At 41.2% G+C, this 17,856-nt stretch overlaps 1 protein-coding gene across 8 annotated transcripts in view; it reads left to right on the top strand.

Moving 5' to 3' along the window:
• LOC308412381 (disco-interacting protein 2 homolog C) overlaps nt 1-17,856 on the top strand; it is a gene marked incomplete at its 5' end in the record, with an annotated part of 197,890 nt that overhangs the window by 145,602 nt on the left and 34,432 nt on the right. For all 8 annotated transcript variants that reach the window (XM_080906695.1, XM_080906694.1, XM_080906692.1 and 5 more), the window contains 8 exons: nt 2,791-2,882; nt 7,993-8,103; nt 11,144-11,267; nt 15,034-15,143; nt 16,282-16,384; nt 16,508-16,572; nt 17,300-17,393; nt 17,474-17,593. In XM_080906695.1, coding sequence (XP_080762821.1) covers nt 2,791-2,882; nt 7,993-8,103; nt 11,144-11,267; nt 15,034-15,143; nt 16,282-16,384; nt 16,508-16,572; nt 17,300-17,393; nt 17,474-17,593 — 819 coding nt within the window. The remainder of the gene's footprint in view (nt 1-2,790; nt 2,883-7,992; nt 8,104-11,143; nt 11,268-15,033; nt 15,144-16,281; nt 16,385-16,507; nt 16,573-17,299; nt 17,394-17,473; nt 17,594-17,856) is intronic.

Raw genomic sequence — 17,856 nt, 5'->3', positions numbered from 1 at the left:
ACTTGTTTTGTATCTTCCTTTCGAGTCGTCCTCCGCCTCTGGAGAACAGAGAGAATTCATGATACAGAATTCTCCGGCTGTCCTTAAACTCAACCCTCACCGCTCTGCACTGCAGATAACCCCACGTAAGAGGCAGGAGACAGACATATTTCTATTTCAATAGACGAGAAGTTTCTCGGCACGCTTTGATCCTGTGGTGTTATTCTCCAACAAATCACATTATCGATAAATCTGCACGGATTTGTGTTCAGCGTGCAGAGGAAGCGTAAACTTTTTATTTCTCTGTGTTTGGGATGCTCTCGCTTTGATGTCTTCCTTTGATTACCCTTCTGTCCATCTGCTTTTGTTTGGAGTGTTCTCTGCAAGAAATACAAATCCTGTTTAAGCACCAGAGTTCTGTCTGCAGATGTTAGCTCATCATCTTTTCTTATGTCTCCACTTAATCCTTTACTTAGAGGCAGCGCTACTGGTAGTAAACAGTATGTTTAACAATCTCATGGAGCAAATATGGAACTTTGAACTCTTTAGCTGAATAATAATGTTTTCTCCATAGACTGTATATAAAAAAGGGACGTAACCATCATGACATCATACATTCGCTTCTGGACCGATTTGAAGTCCCAAAGTTAGCAGTTTGGCCTCCTTCAAGTTTGTTTTTTCAAAGTATAGAAGGGATCATATTATGATAAGATAAGATAACTCTTTATTGTCATTGCACAGTCATACATAGTACAGTAGTACAATGAAATTGGAAAAACTGTCCTACGTCGGCACTACATATAACACAACACGACACGATATGACACATCACAACGCAACAAACAACACAACACAGTATATTAACTTAGTATAAAAAAGAAGAATAAGTGTATGTGTATTGCACACTGTTAGTATTGCACATTAATTATTATTGCACCTTGTTATAAATATAAATATTATTGTTATTGTTTTAAACATTGTTACCTCCCCCCTAAAAAAGTCCAGGGAGGTATCCAGTCAGGTCAGCTATTTACATTGATTAGGGCTATTGCCCTGTCGTAAAAGCTGTCCTTGAGTCTATTTGTTCGTGACCTCAGCAGGTCCCGATGAGGGTATTATGAGCTAACAATAGCAATCTTCATATTTTAATAACATTTAAATTGGTGAGTTATAATTCACCACACAGCCTGCAGCCATGTATATTAATGCTGTAAGGATGGGCATTTTAACAGGAAGTCTGTGGGGATTTATGCTCTTGTACAAAAAGCCTCAAGTGGTCATTAGAGGAACTACATCTTTTTATTTTTTATCTTTTTGCACGCCCACGTTGGCTTCATTTTTAAGCCCTGGAGTTTGCTGCATTATCTTTGTCTTTCTAGAATAAAAAAACAAAACCAAACAAAAGTACTTTAAAGTTTTCTTAATTAAAAAAAAAATCAACCAATGAGAACTCACAGGAATAGACTTTTTTTTTTCTTGTACTATAGCATTGATTAGAAGGACATATTTAAATCTTTAGGATTTATTTCAAGATAAATGATAAATTTCATAACTTCCATGCTGAGTTTCAGCTTTCTTATTTTTGGACTCCAGTCCAAAAATGCACAGCTTCTCTCTACTAGAGCAGAGAGAAGCTGTGCATTCTTCACAGTCCAGAATCATTATATTCATCATTATGTTTTATCTCATACTGGGAATTGGTTCAGATCCTTAGTTTATCCCAAAATCAATAAGAGGCAGTCAGAGGAAATAAAAGTCCACAGGTCCACCAGTAGATAAGTTCGTTTATAATTTTCTCCAACAAGCTTTCCTGACATCACCTGTAAACAACGGGACGTAGGGTGCTTCGCTTTTAAGAAATTATGTTTGTAGCTGATGTTTGTCTGCAGTTAACTTTGCTTTTTGTGGTCCAAACTGTCTGTTTTCCTCCTGGGATCCTAAAGCTTTTCTTCATTTCATTAGTTCAGACAAACACCAGGAAAAAAAACTCATTTAGCATAAAAAAAACAAGAAAGAATTCATGCTGGATCGCCCATGCATAATATCTGCATCTGCCAGTCTGAATTAGGGGGGGAAAAAGAAATAGGAAGGAAATTGATTCCATTGTTGTGAGTTACTGCATTACAGAGCGGGGTCCGTCTGCCAGGGAAAATGAAACCGATCAGAAAGATCAGATAATATTTAATAACTTTATATTTACAGGGAGATTGAAAGTTCCTTTGACAGACACCTTCTGTAAGAAGAAAGTATTTTTAAACTGCTTTGTAAGCGCTTGGTTTGTGCTACCTAAAGTTTAAAGTAACAGCTGCACTTATCTAGACACTGAATCTCTTTATCTGTTTAGTGTCATCCTAATGCAGCCTATATGACTTCCTTTAATGTCCCGAGGCTTTGACCATAACTGCAAAGTATCAGCCTGCATGGATCCAATTACACCAAAGTCACGAGGAGCATTTGATTTATTGGATGTTATGAAATCTATACGATTACCTTCATAGCAGTCCGCCCACAAGGTGTACCGTCAAACTTCAAAGTATTTTAAAAATCACGTGTCATATCAGTGCTGTAATTTGTTACATATGGGGGCTCATGTTGTCATCCTCTGTTCCCACAGAGATGTTTCTTTCATGCTTTTATTGGGTACAGAAAGGCTTCCTGACAGTCCACCTCTTGATCTCTAGAGGACGTATTTCATCAACAACATCTTGAACTTGTTATCGGTCACTTCAAACCGTTTCTCAAAGACGTGCTTCACCTTTTATCTGTCTGCACGAGCTATTGTGTGACGTCATCGTTTAAATGTTTTTGCAGGTAAACTGTGGTCCAGAAGTGTGAAGGTGGCGTACAATCTGCTGCACAAACTGGGAACCAAACAAGAACCGCTCGTGAGACCTGGAGACCGGGTGAGTGAGGCAAAAGCATTCATGATGGGCTGAGATGGAGAGAGCCGCAGAGAGAACAAAGGGGAAGATTTTCCAAGGGGGGGAAATGAGTGCGAGGCCACAATTGGGGGAAAAAGAGAAAAGGATCTGCAAGTGATCTGGTAACACAGAAACAAGCAGTTATTTCCAATAATGCGTTGGAGGGTCAACAGATGTGACTTTATGAGACACCCAGTCAACCGTCAGACCTCAGTTCTTGACGTGGGAGTTGTTTTAGTTTATTTTAGCTCGCTTTGTTTGGTTTCTGTGTTATTTTTTTAAATTGTTATGAGTTTAGAGTAGGTTATGTAATCCAGTATGTTTGAGACACTCCCATGTAGTGTCAGTAAGCGTGTGCACAAGGGCCTCATGCAGGAACTGCACTGTTTGCAGCTCCCACATTGGCTTCAGTTTTCAGCTCCGGAGGGTGTTTTTGTTTTAGTTTATATTTCTTGTTTATTTGTTTTTTTAAAAACTGAAAGGATTGATCGGAGAGCCTGTCACTGTCCGTGGTACAGAAACATAAAAACTGTGCATCATGAGGCTCGCCGAAGTGTTAAAGTTGATAATATGCTGCTTTACTTCACGCAGAAAGAACATCGGGCTAGTAAATGAAGGTTGTTGTAGCGACAGCAGACACATTTTTTCTAGTTCATGTTGTCTGTGAGTGAAAACAGCTTGTGGTTAGAAAACAACTCTGTGTTCTTCTTCTAACAAAATATTTTGCAAAGCGTGTTAAGACTGCATTTGTCATTCGGTTAAGTATTGTTGCACTTGGCTACTAATTGACTGCTGTAAACTTTAGAAATTGTTGCTGTATGATTCATTTCAATGCACTCTTTTTAAAATATTGCAACTTTAAGTGAAATTCATATGCAGTAAAGTTAGCACCAAAAGAAGTGTGACCATACGTTTCTATGTCTAACGTTTCACTGCAGGTTTTCTCTTTTTTAATCCTTTCAGACAGATAACGGTGCTGAAGGTCGCTGTGTTCCTGGATAGTAATTATAATTGATTTTCATTGCTATCACCGGGCAGTCAGACTGGTTTACCGTTTCATTACATTTTTCCTTTTCAACCTTCTGTTTTGTTCAGACCTCTCAGTAACAAGTGACACATTTTTCCTGCGTATGACACTTTTCATCAACAAGGAAGCTGTCAGAGCGGTTTCCTGAAGCAATTCCTTTTTTCCACCATCAAAGAAATGTGTCAATTTAGTTTTTTTCCACCCAGAACCTTTGGTGCGTGTCCTCCCCTCTCGTCTCTCGCCTCTCTCCTCTCTCCTCTCCTCGCCTCTCTCCTCTCTCCTCTCCTCGCCTCTCTCCTCTCCTCTCCTCTCTCTTCTCCTCTCCTCTCTCTTCTCCTCTCTCCTTTCCTCTCGCCTCTCTCGTCTCTCCTCTCTCCTGTCTCCTCTCGCCTCTCACCTCTCTCCTCCTCTCCTTTCCTCTCTCCTCTCCTCTCCTCTCTCCTCTCCCCTCTCTCCTCTCTCGTTCTACAGCTTCACTTTAATACTCTGTAACAAGAAAAATGCTACATCATAATATTTGTAAGAAGTTATTCCAGTGAGCTATTATGAAGCGTCCTGTATAAAGAGCTGGACTCACAAACATCAGCCTCTTCCCGCTTTGTTTCTTTTGGTATTTGTAAATCAAAAAGCAGCGAGAGAGTTTGTTGACGTCACCTCTCAGGATTTATGCAAAATCCGCCACATGGAGGTTACTTAATACTTTAAACATGGACTCTTGCATTGTGCTTCCTTTCTTCTGTTCCATGCTAATCATCACATTATGCTCAGAGCCCCCTATTACCCAACACTCCACATGCCTCCACACATGAAATCATGCTTAAGTGGAAAAAGGTTCAGTAATGCTCCCACATGTTTCTGCTGCCACGTGACACCCATACTTCTTGCCCCTCGTTCTTCTTTATTTTAAGCTTAATTTCCAGCTCAGTGGGAGACTGAGTCAAGACTGGCTCCATGCCAGCGTGTGACGTTTTCAGCCAGAAGGCTGTGTGTTTAATTACATTGCAAATTCTTTCCCCTGTAATTTGTTTAGAAGACATTTTTGCTGGAGCTTTTAGAGAAATTACACTGCATATTTTCAGTATCTCACCTGAGCAGAGTGCTTTGCAGAACGATTAAACAAATAGGTTTCAACAGGAGAATGTTTAGAAAGCCGATGAGATTTAATTACACGCGAGCAACAATAAAGGAGTTGTTACTTTATGAAATTACGTTAGAGGTTTTGTGTTTCTGTGCAGAGAAACAAGTTCAGTAAGGTTTCAGGGAATGATGCTGCTGAAGAATCAGATAAAACTGTGGATGTGGTTTCTCTTTAACAAGTCCTCTTGTGCCAAGTTTTGTTTTTGAATTACATTTTTAATATGACATCATTATTGCAGGGGACTGCTGATCCAAACGGACTCCAACTCTGGCAAAGAGCATCAAATGGCAGTAATTTTCATACAAAATGAGTTTTTTAAAAAGCTGTGGTGTCATGTGACACGGGGGGAGTCATTACAGAGGTGAAAAAACTAAAATGAGAAAGGAGTAAAAAACATTTCCCAGAGGCTCTGAGCACCACACAATCATCAAGTTCGTTAAATTCAATTTCTTTTATTTTTTTATTATTACATTCACTTAGATCTTTACTTTTAAATTACTTTTTAATGAGAGCTTTCTATATTTTAATCCTTACCAGCACCGAGACCTGAATAATGTCATCTCGTTCTGTCATTTGGTCTTATGATGAATGACAATAAAGAACTTTCAACTGAGAAGTGTTAATCCCATAATGCACGGTGCACTCAGGAGTACCTGTCCAGTACGGATGGATGGATTGTCTGAGATTTGCACCGAATTTCTCTTTTTTTCCTATGTTTGTCACATGCATACCCTCCAAATCAAAACATGCATATGATATTTCTTCTGGTGTTTAAGTTTGAGGTTCAAAGCCATCTCCACTGTGATTGTGCTGTAGAAACAGGTAAAGGTATTTACTTATTGAAGTCCAGGCTCTGGCTGCTGGGCTGGGGGCCAGCGTACACTCGTCTTTAACACCGCTCTGGGTTCTTCACTAGCTTTGTGTTAGCATGCTGTCTGTGCAGATACTTATATTTGCAGTACAATGCAGTTATTTCATGCATTTTGAACTTCACCATCACACTTTTGTCCTTCTGTGCAATAATAACAAAAGTATCATATTTCATTCCCGATTGTATACAAGTGCACAGGAAGTGTTTTTTTCTTCTAAGCTTTCATTGTGCAGATAATTGAAGGACCCATGCTTGTATTAACATCATTGTAGCTGTGATGTCCATTACCACTACAGAACACAACGCTGCAACATGTAACTAGTTAATGGCCTAGTGTGTTGCATTAGAGCTGTTCTTTTTGTGTCATCGCTGTTATGCAAGTCTTGTTGAGATCGGGTTGGAATAATTTCGCATTTACTTGGTACCAAAGAAAGCTGGTGCAACAGCACATCTTTACAGTTCTGACATTGTTCTCCCACCGAGATCATTTTTCTATTTTCAGACAGATATTCCTCTTTATTCATTCAGTACCTTCTAGTCTTCTAGCCCAGCTTTCTGACTTTTCATGAAGCAATGAATAGCTCTGCATGTTTTGCATCAAGAATTTCCATGAATGTATGGCAGTTCAGTTCAATTCAGTTTTATTTATATAGCACCGAATCACAATAACGAGACTCTTTAAATTGTAAGGTTAACAACAAAAGAGAGAAACGCATTTGACGGAAGTGGGTAAGAAAAACTCTGAGCCAGGCTCGGGGAGGGGCGGCATCTGCTGTGGGAGAGGGAGACGGGACGAAAGTCACACTGAGATATGCGATGTAAAGAAAACAAGTGGGCAGCTCACGTACGTGCAGTGTTTCCTGACATGCACTCTGCAGCCTTTACAAGCAGAAAACGTGAAGCTCTCGGCTGTCGTTTACAAATGAAACCTGACCCGCTTCAATGAGGCGTGCACATGTCAACAATAGCCCTGTTAAAGCATCATTACACCACTCTCATTCATTCAGGTGCACTTAGCTTATACCGCCAACTCTCTGCCACACACACACACACATTAACACACTCACATCCACTCTTGTGGTGTACTGTACTGTATATGGAAGCTATTAAGAACTTAAGCAGGGGTCCACCATTATCATCACAGCATGCAACTGGAGCTGAACTGGACCAAAATGCTAGAGCGCGAGATAACAGCCTAGCTGTGACGTAGAAAGCTGGTTGATGGGTTCATGCTCTGTGGACACGATAGTGGAGAGAAGTTTGTATCTTTGCACTAGTACTGTAAATACTGTACGTCACCAAACTTATGAAACACAGTCAGAAAGTTGCGAGGAAGTGAAAGACACAAGGTGATGGCATTAAAGGAGAAATTGTCCAAATTTACGTTAGCGCAATTTCTTTAGGTGCAGCTTGTTTACTGAAAGAAATTAAAATTTTAGCATTGAGTTTTAGTGTATTCTGTGTGTTTTTAACAAGAGCTGTTTAAAACGGCAACCAGTAGTTCAGAGGTTTAAGTTGAACCTCAATGTGCTAACAGAAGGTTTGAAGACAGACGACTGGAATGAGAGGAAGGACTGTGAGCAGGAGAATGTGAAGTAAAAGATATTTGAAAGTAGAAGAGGTATTAAACAGAACAAAGAAAGCAGAAGGAGAGGAATAGAGGAAGTGAAAGAGGGAGGGATGTTGACCAGATGCCCCCTAAATGATTCAGTTTTGTTGTTCTCTGGTTCTCTGGCGGCAGCTCCTATCAGCCATCAGCATCCAGCATCACAGACACAAAACATGCTCCTTTCCTGACTTCGTTGCTGCCTTGTCTGCTCTGTCTCGTGCTCTCTCTTAAGTAAAACAAAAACCTCTGAAATCCTTTCAGATGTGATATTTCAGGCTATGATTGGTTTAAATGTAACTCCTGGTTTGGTTTGAATAACCAAATATTTTTTGTTTATTGCTTTAACCATCAAGGCAACATCATAACTTTCCGTCCATCCTGAAATTTCCAAAGATTTCTTCCCGTTTTAATCTGTAACACATGTATTATGTCTCATTCTGCCTGTAGGTGGCGCTAGTTTTCCCTAACAATGACCCCGCCTCCTTCATGACAGCCTTCTATGGCTGCCTGCTGGCTGAGGTGGTTCCTGTGCCAATAGAAGTACCGCTGACCAGGAAGGTAAGAGGAAAACCGTCTAATTAAAATTTAAGGAATAGTGAAAAATATGTGGGCGTTAAATATTACTATATGGTGAAAAGTATTTTGTAATATTAAAAAAAAGGCAAAACACCAGCCAGCAAACTGCAGTTTAATACAAGTAGAAGAAACCTTAATACTAATTTACATAAAACTGGATATAAACTGTTTTTATTAAAAAGAAATGGAAGCAGTATCCTTAATAAAACAGTAACTTTTATTATTTTTTGCACCCATGCTTGTTTTATTTAATAGTGCAGTCCTCAATTTTTCTTAGTATGGACGGTTCTGAAGACTGTAAAGCTGTTTAAGGGTCAGGTCATTGATGTAGTAGTTTTTTTGGCTGTTGCAGTATTTTCTGTTCAGACGGTGATTGTTGAAAAGGTGCGATGTGATTTCCAATGTTTGTGTGGCCAATAGCAGTGTTAACGGGCCACCGTGACTACAGGCTTCCTCGATGATTAATGGCGTCACGTTCGGGGATCTAGTTCAGAATTCAGGGAGCGTTCGTGGACCTTTGAGTGTCATGTCTCCTCAACAGCATCTAACAAAAAGGAGGCTGTAAACTAATCATGGGGTTGAAGGTTGGATAACCACCCCCTCCACATGTTTTGCTCAAGTTCAAGTCGATCCTGACAGGAGGTTTTGGATTTCTTCATTGCTTCATAGCTGGTGTAAGAGTCCAGGTTACTGCATGCATTGATTTCAAACAGCAAAAGTGATTGACTTGTTCTAATAAAATCTTCTTAGCTTTAGCAGTTCATCAAGTAGGAAATGTGACGCACACCATTTGTTTTTTGCTGTACTTTCACTGCATCGGTGGTGCTGGTGCGCTGTCTTCAGGCACAGGATGTTTGCATATAAAGGCCACAACAAAGCTCAATGTCTTGGCTGCTGCTCAACAAGAAAAGGATCCATGCCCGAGCTGAACTGTAGGTAACTGGATTACCAGTCTGCAGTGCTCAGTTATCAGGTACCTTGCAGTTTGTTTCGAATCTCTTAGATTACCAAATACCCAAGAAAACAAGAATAATTCACACAGGTTCAGACATGCTCTGCTTTATATCATGAGGAGGGGATTGGTCATTAAAGGTTGACAATGAGGAGTTTCTATTGTTGGAAGAACAATTTGATAACATTTCTATTTAAATGTCGTCTTATTTTCTGAAGTGAAACTGCATGAGCAGGTTGAACAGAGGACGTGCAGCAGAGTCGTGCAGAGCTAATTCACACCAGTCAGTGGAGCTAATGCAACACTGGGGGGGATAGCACTGAAAACATTAGATTAGATTAGATTAGATTAGATAGAACTTTATTAATCCCACGGGTGGGTTCCTCTGGGAAATTCGATTTCCAAAAAAGCACAGCACCGACAGAAGTTACAGAGTTACAGAATATTATATATATATATAATACACACACACACACACACACACACACACACACACACACACACACACACACACACACACACACACACACACACACATATATATATATATATATATATATATATATATATATATATAAATACAGAGACAATATAAATAAAATATACAAAGGGGATAAATAGAATAAATAGGAATAAAAATAAAAATACAAGTGAATTGCACATTTCAAGTATTGAGTCTATTGCACTGTTGACTATTTACAAAAGTATTGCACAAAAGGTATTGCACAGTGAGGTGAAGAGGCACTGCAGCTTAGTTGTTCCCCCCTCCTTTGTCCTCCTGTTTCCCCTCCCTCTCCCCTCCAGGGAGGAGTTAAACAGTCTGATGGCGTGTGGGACAAAGGAGTTTTTAAGTCTGTTAGTTCTTGTCTTTGGGAGAAGCAACCTGTCACTGAACAGACTCTTCTGGTTGTTAATGGCCGTGTGCAGAGGATGTCTGGCATTGTCCATAATGTCCATCAGTTTCTTTAATGTCCTTTTCTCTGCCACTGTCACCAGAGTGTCCAGCTTCATGCCGACCACAGAGCTAGCCCTCCTGATCAGTTTCTCCAGCCTGGACATGAGTCATTGGAAGGCACTTTGTGATTCAACACAGAGGCCGCTGAGCTTTGAGCTGAGGTGTAATGAGAGCCAAATGTCTCTGAAGAAGCGACTGCGCTGCTGCTGCCGTACATTTGTTTGAGTCATCGTTTGGACTGAGCGTAGCTCCGCATTGTAATATCCTCTGGGAGGAACCAGGAGGGCTGGTGTGAGTCTCGTAGTCAGTGTGGATTTCTGATGATCAGCCTAGTGATCACTTCACTACACCTTCCTGTCAGGCTGATTGTTTACAGAGAAGCAGGTAAATTATGATGTGCATCGAATCTGCAGTGAGCAACGAGGAAACAGCAGCAGGAACCGACAGAAACGCCATGTTTCCATCGTGTTTTCCCACACGGTTTTCCATCTTCTCACGTTGACTATTGCTGTTTTATTTCATTAGCAATGTTTCTATTGCACCCAGCGAGAGCTGTTTATCTCACTGTGGCAACACCTACACTTACTAATTAGCATTTTAAAGTTTGCTATTCAGTGCTTAACCAGGAAGAGAGGACTCCCGAGATCTGAGATCTCCTTTGTGCTTTGTCCAACTTAGGCAGCAGCTTAATCGGCATTGGTTGCATCATGAAAGATGCACCTTATATACTTACTTTGAGGCTAAATCTCAGATAAAGGTATGAATATTGTGTCTAACAGAGAAGGCAAAGAGCAGACGTAACATTTGCAGACTGATGTAACTGCCTCAGAGTCGTTAAAAGCAGCTTGATTTCAAGCAGAGGAAGCAGTGAGCTTTAGGGGAAGGTAAAAGAAATCATTCTTGGGAGTTTCAGGAATAATTTCTTATATGTAGAAATTAGTTTGTAATATCACAGTTGAACCAGCGAACCTGACAATTTCACATAATCAGCACTGTAGATTTCCCCTTTCATGACTCTTATAGAACAGAGAAGCTGATGATGACCACAAAGCACTTACACATTGATTCCAATCCTGCTGATGACTCACAGATCAATGGTCTTTGTCTCTCTGCAGGACGCCGGCAGTCAGCAGATTGGGTTTCTGTTGGGGAGCTGTGGAGTGACTGTAGCTCTGACCAGTGACGCCTGCCATAAAGGGTTACCCAAGAGTCCCACTGGAGAGATCCCACAGTTTAAAGGTCAGAGGCACATGAAATTTATTCGTAAAAACATCCATACATGCATCTTTAATCCTCATACAAACACAAGTGTTGAATAAATCTAGACTGCAGTGGGGATTGTAGTTTAGAAATAAAATCAGCGTCCGTCTTTAGAAATATGCAGAAAAACTGCAACTTTTAACCGAAACCATTAAAAATCTTTAACCTGCTTTTTAGGACAAGTTCTGCTCAAATTTGAGTTTTTCAAATGCGTCATTATTTTAAAGAATCCATTTAGAAAGCAACTGTATTCAAATAATTTTAAAAAGACATCGGGACAACCTAAAGTTGTTAGGCAGTGGTGTCAAACAGAAGGCCCGGGGACCAGAGTTGGCCCTCCAACGAATTCAATCCGACTTCTCTGTATTTTTACAGCTTTTCTTACTAATAAAATCCTCCCTCATGGCCATGGACTAAAGTAATTAAATAATAGATAAACAATTGATTGTTAATTAATGTGTAATTTCATACATTTATCTCTTAAAGCTTAAACCCAAAGAGTCGTCCTGACAGATTTTTTTCTTTACTACATCACTATTTCTTTATCATCGAGAAAACAACTGAGACATAGTATTAAGACGACACTTTGCTTTATATATATGAAGATAGCTGAAGGATTCAAATTCAAATTCAAATTTTTATTTGTCACGTACACAGTCATACACAGTACGATATGTAGTGAAATGCTTGGACAACTGCTCGTGACCTAAAGAAAACAAAAAAGGAAAAGGCTATGAATAAGATAGGAAATAAATATGAAAAATTAAAAAGGGTAAATTTAACTAGGAAGGAATAAAATATAAATTAAGGTTAAAAATGAAATAACTGTACAACACAAATTAGAAATTCGATGTGTAAGTAAATGTCTTTACAGATTGACCCACTTAAGGCCAAAGTGGGCAACTGGTTTGACATCCCTGATTTAAGGCAAACATGAGGCCTGCAGGTCAGCTGTGTCAGGGTTTCACTTTTTCTGTTAACTGTTTGATCTGATTTCTGCTGTGTGTGACATGTAAATGAATTAAATCCAGATGTGTTTGGGTCTGGATGTGATTGTCATTTTTCATTGTGGCCCTCGGTGAAATTGAGTTTGACACCCCTGCAGGGAGGTGGGACAATCCATTCAAACAAAGCACATCGTGAAAGTAAAAGTGCATCCTCTGCCAAAGCTGCCAAAAAGCTCCTTTTTGCAGTTTTAAAGAAAGTGGTCCATGTTTTGTTGCTTTGCTCCAAATCTCCACTAGATTTATGAAATGATCCTCAGTGATTTTTAGTATAATCTCACTGGCAAACAGACGAGCCGAGCAAACTCTCTGTGAGCAATCACAAAATTCCCTCTCAGCTCTTTCCATTTCTTGAGCTGCAAATCCACAAAAAATAACCATAACCTTTATTTAAATCACAAATTCGAATCTTAATCCACCACCAGACTCTTGCAATTATCAGGACTGAACATGATGTCCTGACAATGCGGCGTTTAAAACTTTCAAACTGGCTGACTGATGACTGCAGACGGCTGGGTTTGAGTAATGGATGACAAGGAGACGGAGAGAGAGAGTCAGAGAAGTGGTAATGCAAGTCGATAGCAAAATAACTGACACGACTGAGGGAAGAGAAAAATGGATGCAAGTCATGTGATAGATGGAGGAAAAAGAGACGTTAGCGGTGAACGAAAAGAGAGAATCTCCTGCTGATTAATAACCACTGTTTGCTTTGCAGTAATGGATGTATAAATAGCAACATCATGCTAGCAGATTTTATTGCTCCTTATTCAGCCTGGATTTAGTGTGTGTGTGTCATTAAAGTGGAGTGCTCCCCTTATTGATCAGCAGGCTATAAGCTCATCTCGTTCTGATTGTTTCTTCTGTCTCGCTCCCCTGCAGAGTCAGCAGCAGTAAATTCAAGCATTAACAGCCTTCATGTACTCGGCAATCTGCATTCACTCGTTTTCATCCGAGCAACAGCTCAGCACGGAGAAAAACATCCTCATAATAATAATAATTTGTCTTTGTGAGGGCGCCAGTCGCTCTTACAGCACAGTTTTCACACGTTATTGTTTTGCTTATATTCACAAACGGGTGCGATTGCGACTCAGCGTTAAAGGTTGGTAATTTGATCTGCGTCTCATCCAGGATGCCAGAATGAATCACACACTGACTCTGAGTTTATGTCTCTTTGAATTAAAGCATCTGCAAAGACAATTAAGAGATGAGGTGCAGCAGAGTAATGAGACGTGAACTGAGAAACTTTTTGTTTGTTTGTTTTATGACTTCAGTCTCAAACAAACTCTGTGATAGTTGTCAGTTGTTCCAAGTTATTATTCAGCATTCTCAGTTTTCCATGACTCAATGAATAAGGCTCAGTTTGCAGCCCACACTGTAACTCACTACATACATGTGTGGGTGGACGTCACATATTGGTTTGTGCGGTGTTGACGTTAGCCACGTTAGCTTATGCTACAGTAACACAGTAGTGACTGGAGACCACAGAGTGGACTGCGACCAATCACAGTCAGCTGCCGTCTTCAAATCGACTTTGGTGCATCGAGATGGTGATAAATTAGCAATAAGATGGAATCATTCTGCTGTTAGTTCTCATTAAGTTCACATTAACTGCTTGTACCTCATACATTTATACATTTTTCCATTAAATTCTCAAAGTGACGACGATTTAACTGCACAATGCACTCAGTAACTTACTGTTATTATATAGAGATATAACCAGAACACTAATCTGTCTGTTTGGTAGTTGGGGTTTGGTCCACCAGGGCCTCCGCTCCTGGACACATTGCCCGACCCCTACGGCACCTGCTGCAGGACATGGGCTTACAGGAGGATGGGCCCATGTCCCTTTTTCGGGCTGTACCTGGCCAGGCTCCATGGACTAAGGCTCAGCCACCAGATGGTCGCCCTCGGGCACCCTCCCCAGGCCTGGCTCCAGGGCGGGGCCCCAGTAACACTATCCCGGGCAGGGTGAACTGTTCCCTCGATGGTCTTGTCATAGGGGTCTCTTGAATCGCTCTTTTCCTGGTCCCTCACCCAGGACCAGTTTGCCACAGGTGACCCTACCAGGGGACAAAAGCCCCCCGACAACATAGCCCCTGGGATCCCTGGGACACAGATACCCCTCCACCATGATAATGTAGTGATTCATGGAAGAGTTGATGTGGTTCGGGCATCTGACAAGGATGCCTCCTGGGCGCCTCCTGGGTGAGGTGTTCCAGGCATGTCCCACTGGGGGAGGCCTTGGAGCAGACCCAGGACACGCTGAAGGGATTATATCTCTCGGCTGGCCTGGGAATGCCTTGGCGGTGTTCCCCTGGGCAAGCTGGAGGAGGTGGCCAGGGAGAGTGATGTCTGGGCTTCTCTGCTTAGGCTGCTGCCCCTGTGACCCGCCCCCAGAAGAAGATCGATGGATAATTTGTCTGCATTTTTATACTTGTTGTCTTCGTGTAAATAAAACCTTGTTAGATAAGATAAGATAAGATAAGATGAGATAGAACTTTATTAATCCCTCGGGTTTTTTTTTTTGTTGCACTGTCAGCAGCTGTTGCAGCAAAGCAGTGAAGTCCAAAGTTTCAGTTCTGTCGAAGAGAAAAATCTAAAAGCATTCATGTTGCTTTCTGTTCCTTTTCATAGTCAAATAATAGAATAAAAAAAAAAAGGCTAAGTGGAGTAAAATAATCCTTTAACCAGCAACACGTGAACGTTAAAGGGATGTTTGTTTTGTCTCCATGGGCGTTCAGGCTGGCCGAAGGTGATGTGGTTCGTCACGGAGTCCAAACACCTCTCCAAACCACCCCGAGACTGGTTCCCACACATCAAGGAAGCCAATCAGGACACTGCCTACATCGAGGTAACTCAAACGATGACAGAAACACAGATGCATGTTCTCGTCAGGGCATCAAAACATTTCCACCCGTGTTGTTTCAGTCGTGAAATCAATGCTGCTACATGTCCTCCAGCTTAGAATCTCACCACAGCTCGGTGGACGCTTCGCCGCTCAATCCTGTCGTCCTGTCTGATTGATTTGAATCTAACGTCTCTAGTAATTGCACGGGCAGCCAGGTGAAATGTCTCCCTGATTGCTCTGCAGCTTGAAAAAGGCTTAAAGGAAAATGATTAAAGAAAACGGACGATTGAAAAATGACCTTTTATTTTTAACAGAAGCCACGAATCAGTCGAGATGGGCGAAAGTATTGCGGTGCACTTTATAGTGGCTTAAAAAGAAATGTTAGTTTTTCAGTGACATTAAAAAAGAAAAATGTTACGACTCAAAATGATTCATAGCTTTAAAAGCGACCAATAATGTGCGTTTGTCCGACTGATGTCAGACTTTTCAGACAAAGAAAGAAAGTGTACTTTATTGGTCCCCGTGGGGAAAATCCCTCTCTGCATTTAACCCATTCACTCAGTGAAGCAGTGGGCAGCCACTGGGCGCCCGGGGAGCAGTGTGTAGGGACGGTACCTTGCTCAGGGGTACCTCAGGGTAGTTGTTCAGGGGAATCGAACCCCCGACCTTCTGATCATGGGGCCACCACTCTACCTACTGAGCTATCCCTGCCCTTATTAGATCTTATTTTGTGCAGACTCTCACTGATTACTGTCACTGCACAGCACTCAGACATCATTTAGGTTTTTGGGAAGTTAGTGTAAAAAAAAAAAAAAAGCCTTAAATTTAACAATCAATATTTTTAAAAATTGCTTATTGGCTGAGCTGCAGACACTAATTTGACTCCACTAAAAAACTGAAACGTGGACGTGGATGTTCTGGGTCTCGTAGATACTTTAAGTAAACACAGTCTGTAAATAAAAGATGGGGAAAAAAGTCTGTGGGGGAAGCGGTCGTTCGAGGAACTGCAGTTTTTGGTGCTTCCACTCTGGCTCTCGTTCGTGCTTGGAAGAAGCACACGTGGAATTTTTGTGTATCGACGATCGTCACGCACGCGGGAACAAACCGCCTCGTCACTCTGCTTCTGTTTCTGTCTGTCCAGTATAAGACGTGTAAGGACGGCAGCGTCCTCGGAGTGACGGTGATGAGGATAGCGATGCTCACGCACTGCCAGGCCATCACACAGTCCTGCTCATACACAGAAGGTAGTACACACATTTACTCTTGTTGATTAAACCTCTGAACAGCGCTGCTGTCCTGCTACGGTCGGCTGTTTCTCTCCGACGCTCAGATGTTGAAGTTTGACTTGCTCTGTTTCTGTTTCTCAGCTGAGACCATTGTGAATGTACTAGACTTCAAGAAGGATGTAGGACTGTGGCACGCCATCCAGACAGTAAGAAAACTTTTGTATGAAACTACAATTCCAAGACGATAGTTTTGTTAAACAAACTCTTTGCCTCAAATATGAATTTACTTAAAAAAAATGTAATTACAGTTAAAAAGCTAGTTTGTGCCCCAGAACTTAACATATATAACATACATGACGTGAGACATGCTCTGTAAAATCTACTTAAATTACTAAAAGTTCCCAGTTCACAGTGTTTATTGCAGTTGTTATATGAATTAATTTTAAATGTATATATTTACTGCCCAGTTACACTTTCCTCCGCCTCCTGGTGCTGAAGTTCTGCATCTTACCCCGTTTCGATCCACCACACGTGCACATATTCAGTCCAGCTGTGATTATAAATACCAGTTCTCCACCCAGTCTGGCTTTAATGTGCACCTCGAAGTCTTAGCCAGACTAAAATGAAGCCAAATCTGACACCATCCGGGTACCAGAGGCAGAACAAACCTGAGCGCGCTGACTTTTGGCCTCAGTTCGCTCAGTTCAGCGGCTCTCTGCCGTCAGATTAATGCAGTGCGGTAAAGGAAGCAGCATTTCTTTCCGAGCTGCGGTGGAGTGTAACGTGCCTTTGAGAAGAAAATACTCAGGTCAAGTACTCACGTACAGTATGTGAGTAAATCTGAGCTGAAAATAATCAGCTTTCTGTCCGTTTCACTTCTTTAACTCTGCACATCTTCATCTCTGTTAATGTGTCTCTGTGTGCGTCTGTCAGAGTGTGATGAACATGATGCACGTCATCAGTATTCCCTACGCCCTCATGAAGGTCAACCCGCTGTCCTGGATCCAAAAAGTCTGCCAGTACAAAGGTGACATAACATATCTGATGAGTCTCCTTCTGTTTGAAATGACAAATTCAGTAATTTAACCGGCGATGTTTTATTTCCAGCTAAGGTGGCCTGTGTGAAGTCGCGGGATATGCACTGGGCTCTGGTGGCCCACCGGGATCAGCGGGATGTCAATCTGAGCTCCCTGCGGATGCTTGTGGTGGCTGATGGTTCAAATCCCTGTAAGCTAACAGTCTTTTTAATATATGTTTAAAGTGTCTCCTTTACCTGCTAAATATCCAACTCACATTTATTTGTACACTGATAATGTTTAGTGATGTAAGATTGGTTTTTTAGGAGTTGGGAGCTTCACTGTTAGTGTCCAAGGTCAAAGTTGACCTTCAGAAGAAATATCTAGAAGCCACATCAAACAAAAGGGCATGAAAAACATCATAAAACATCAAAGTTAGTGTAGGTCTTACCCTGTGTTCTCTGAGCGCTCTTA

This window comes from Rhamphochromis sp. 'chilingali', assembly GCF_963969265.1.
Source record: "Rhamphochromis sp. 'chilingali' genome assembly, chromosome: 16".
NCBI classification, from domain to species: domain Eukaryota; kingdom Metazoa; phylum Chordata; class Actinopteri; order Cichliformes; family Cichlidae; genus Rhamphochromis; species Rhamphochromis sp. 'chilingali'.
This window is presented reverse-complemented; position numbering and strand designations above follow the sequence as displayed.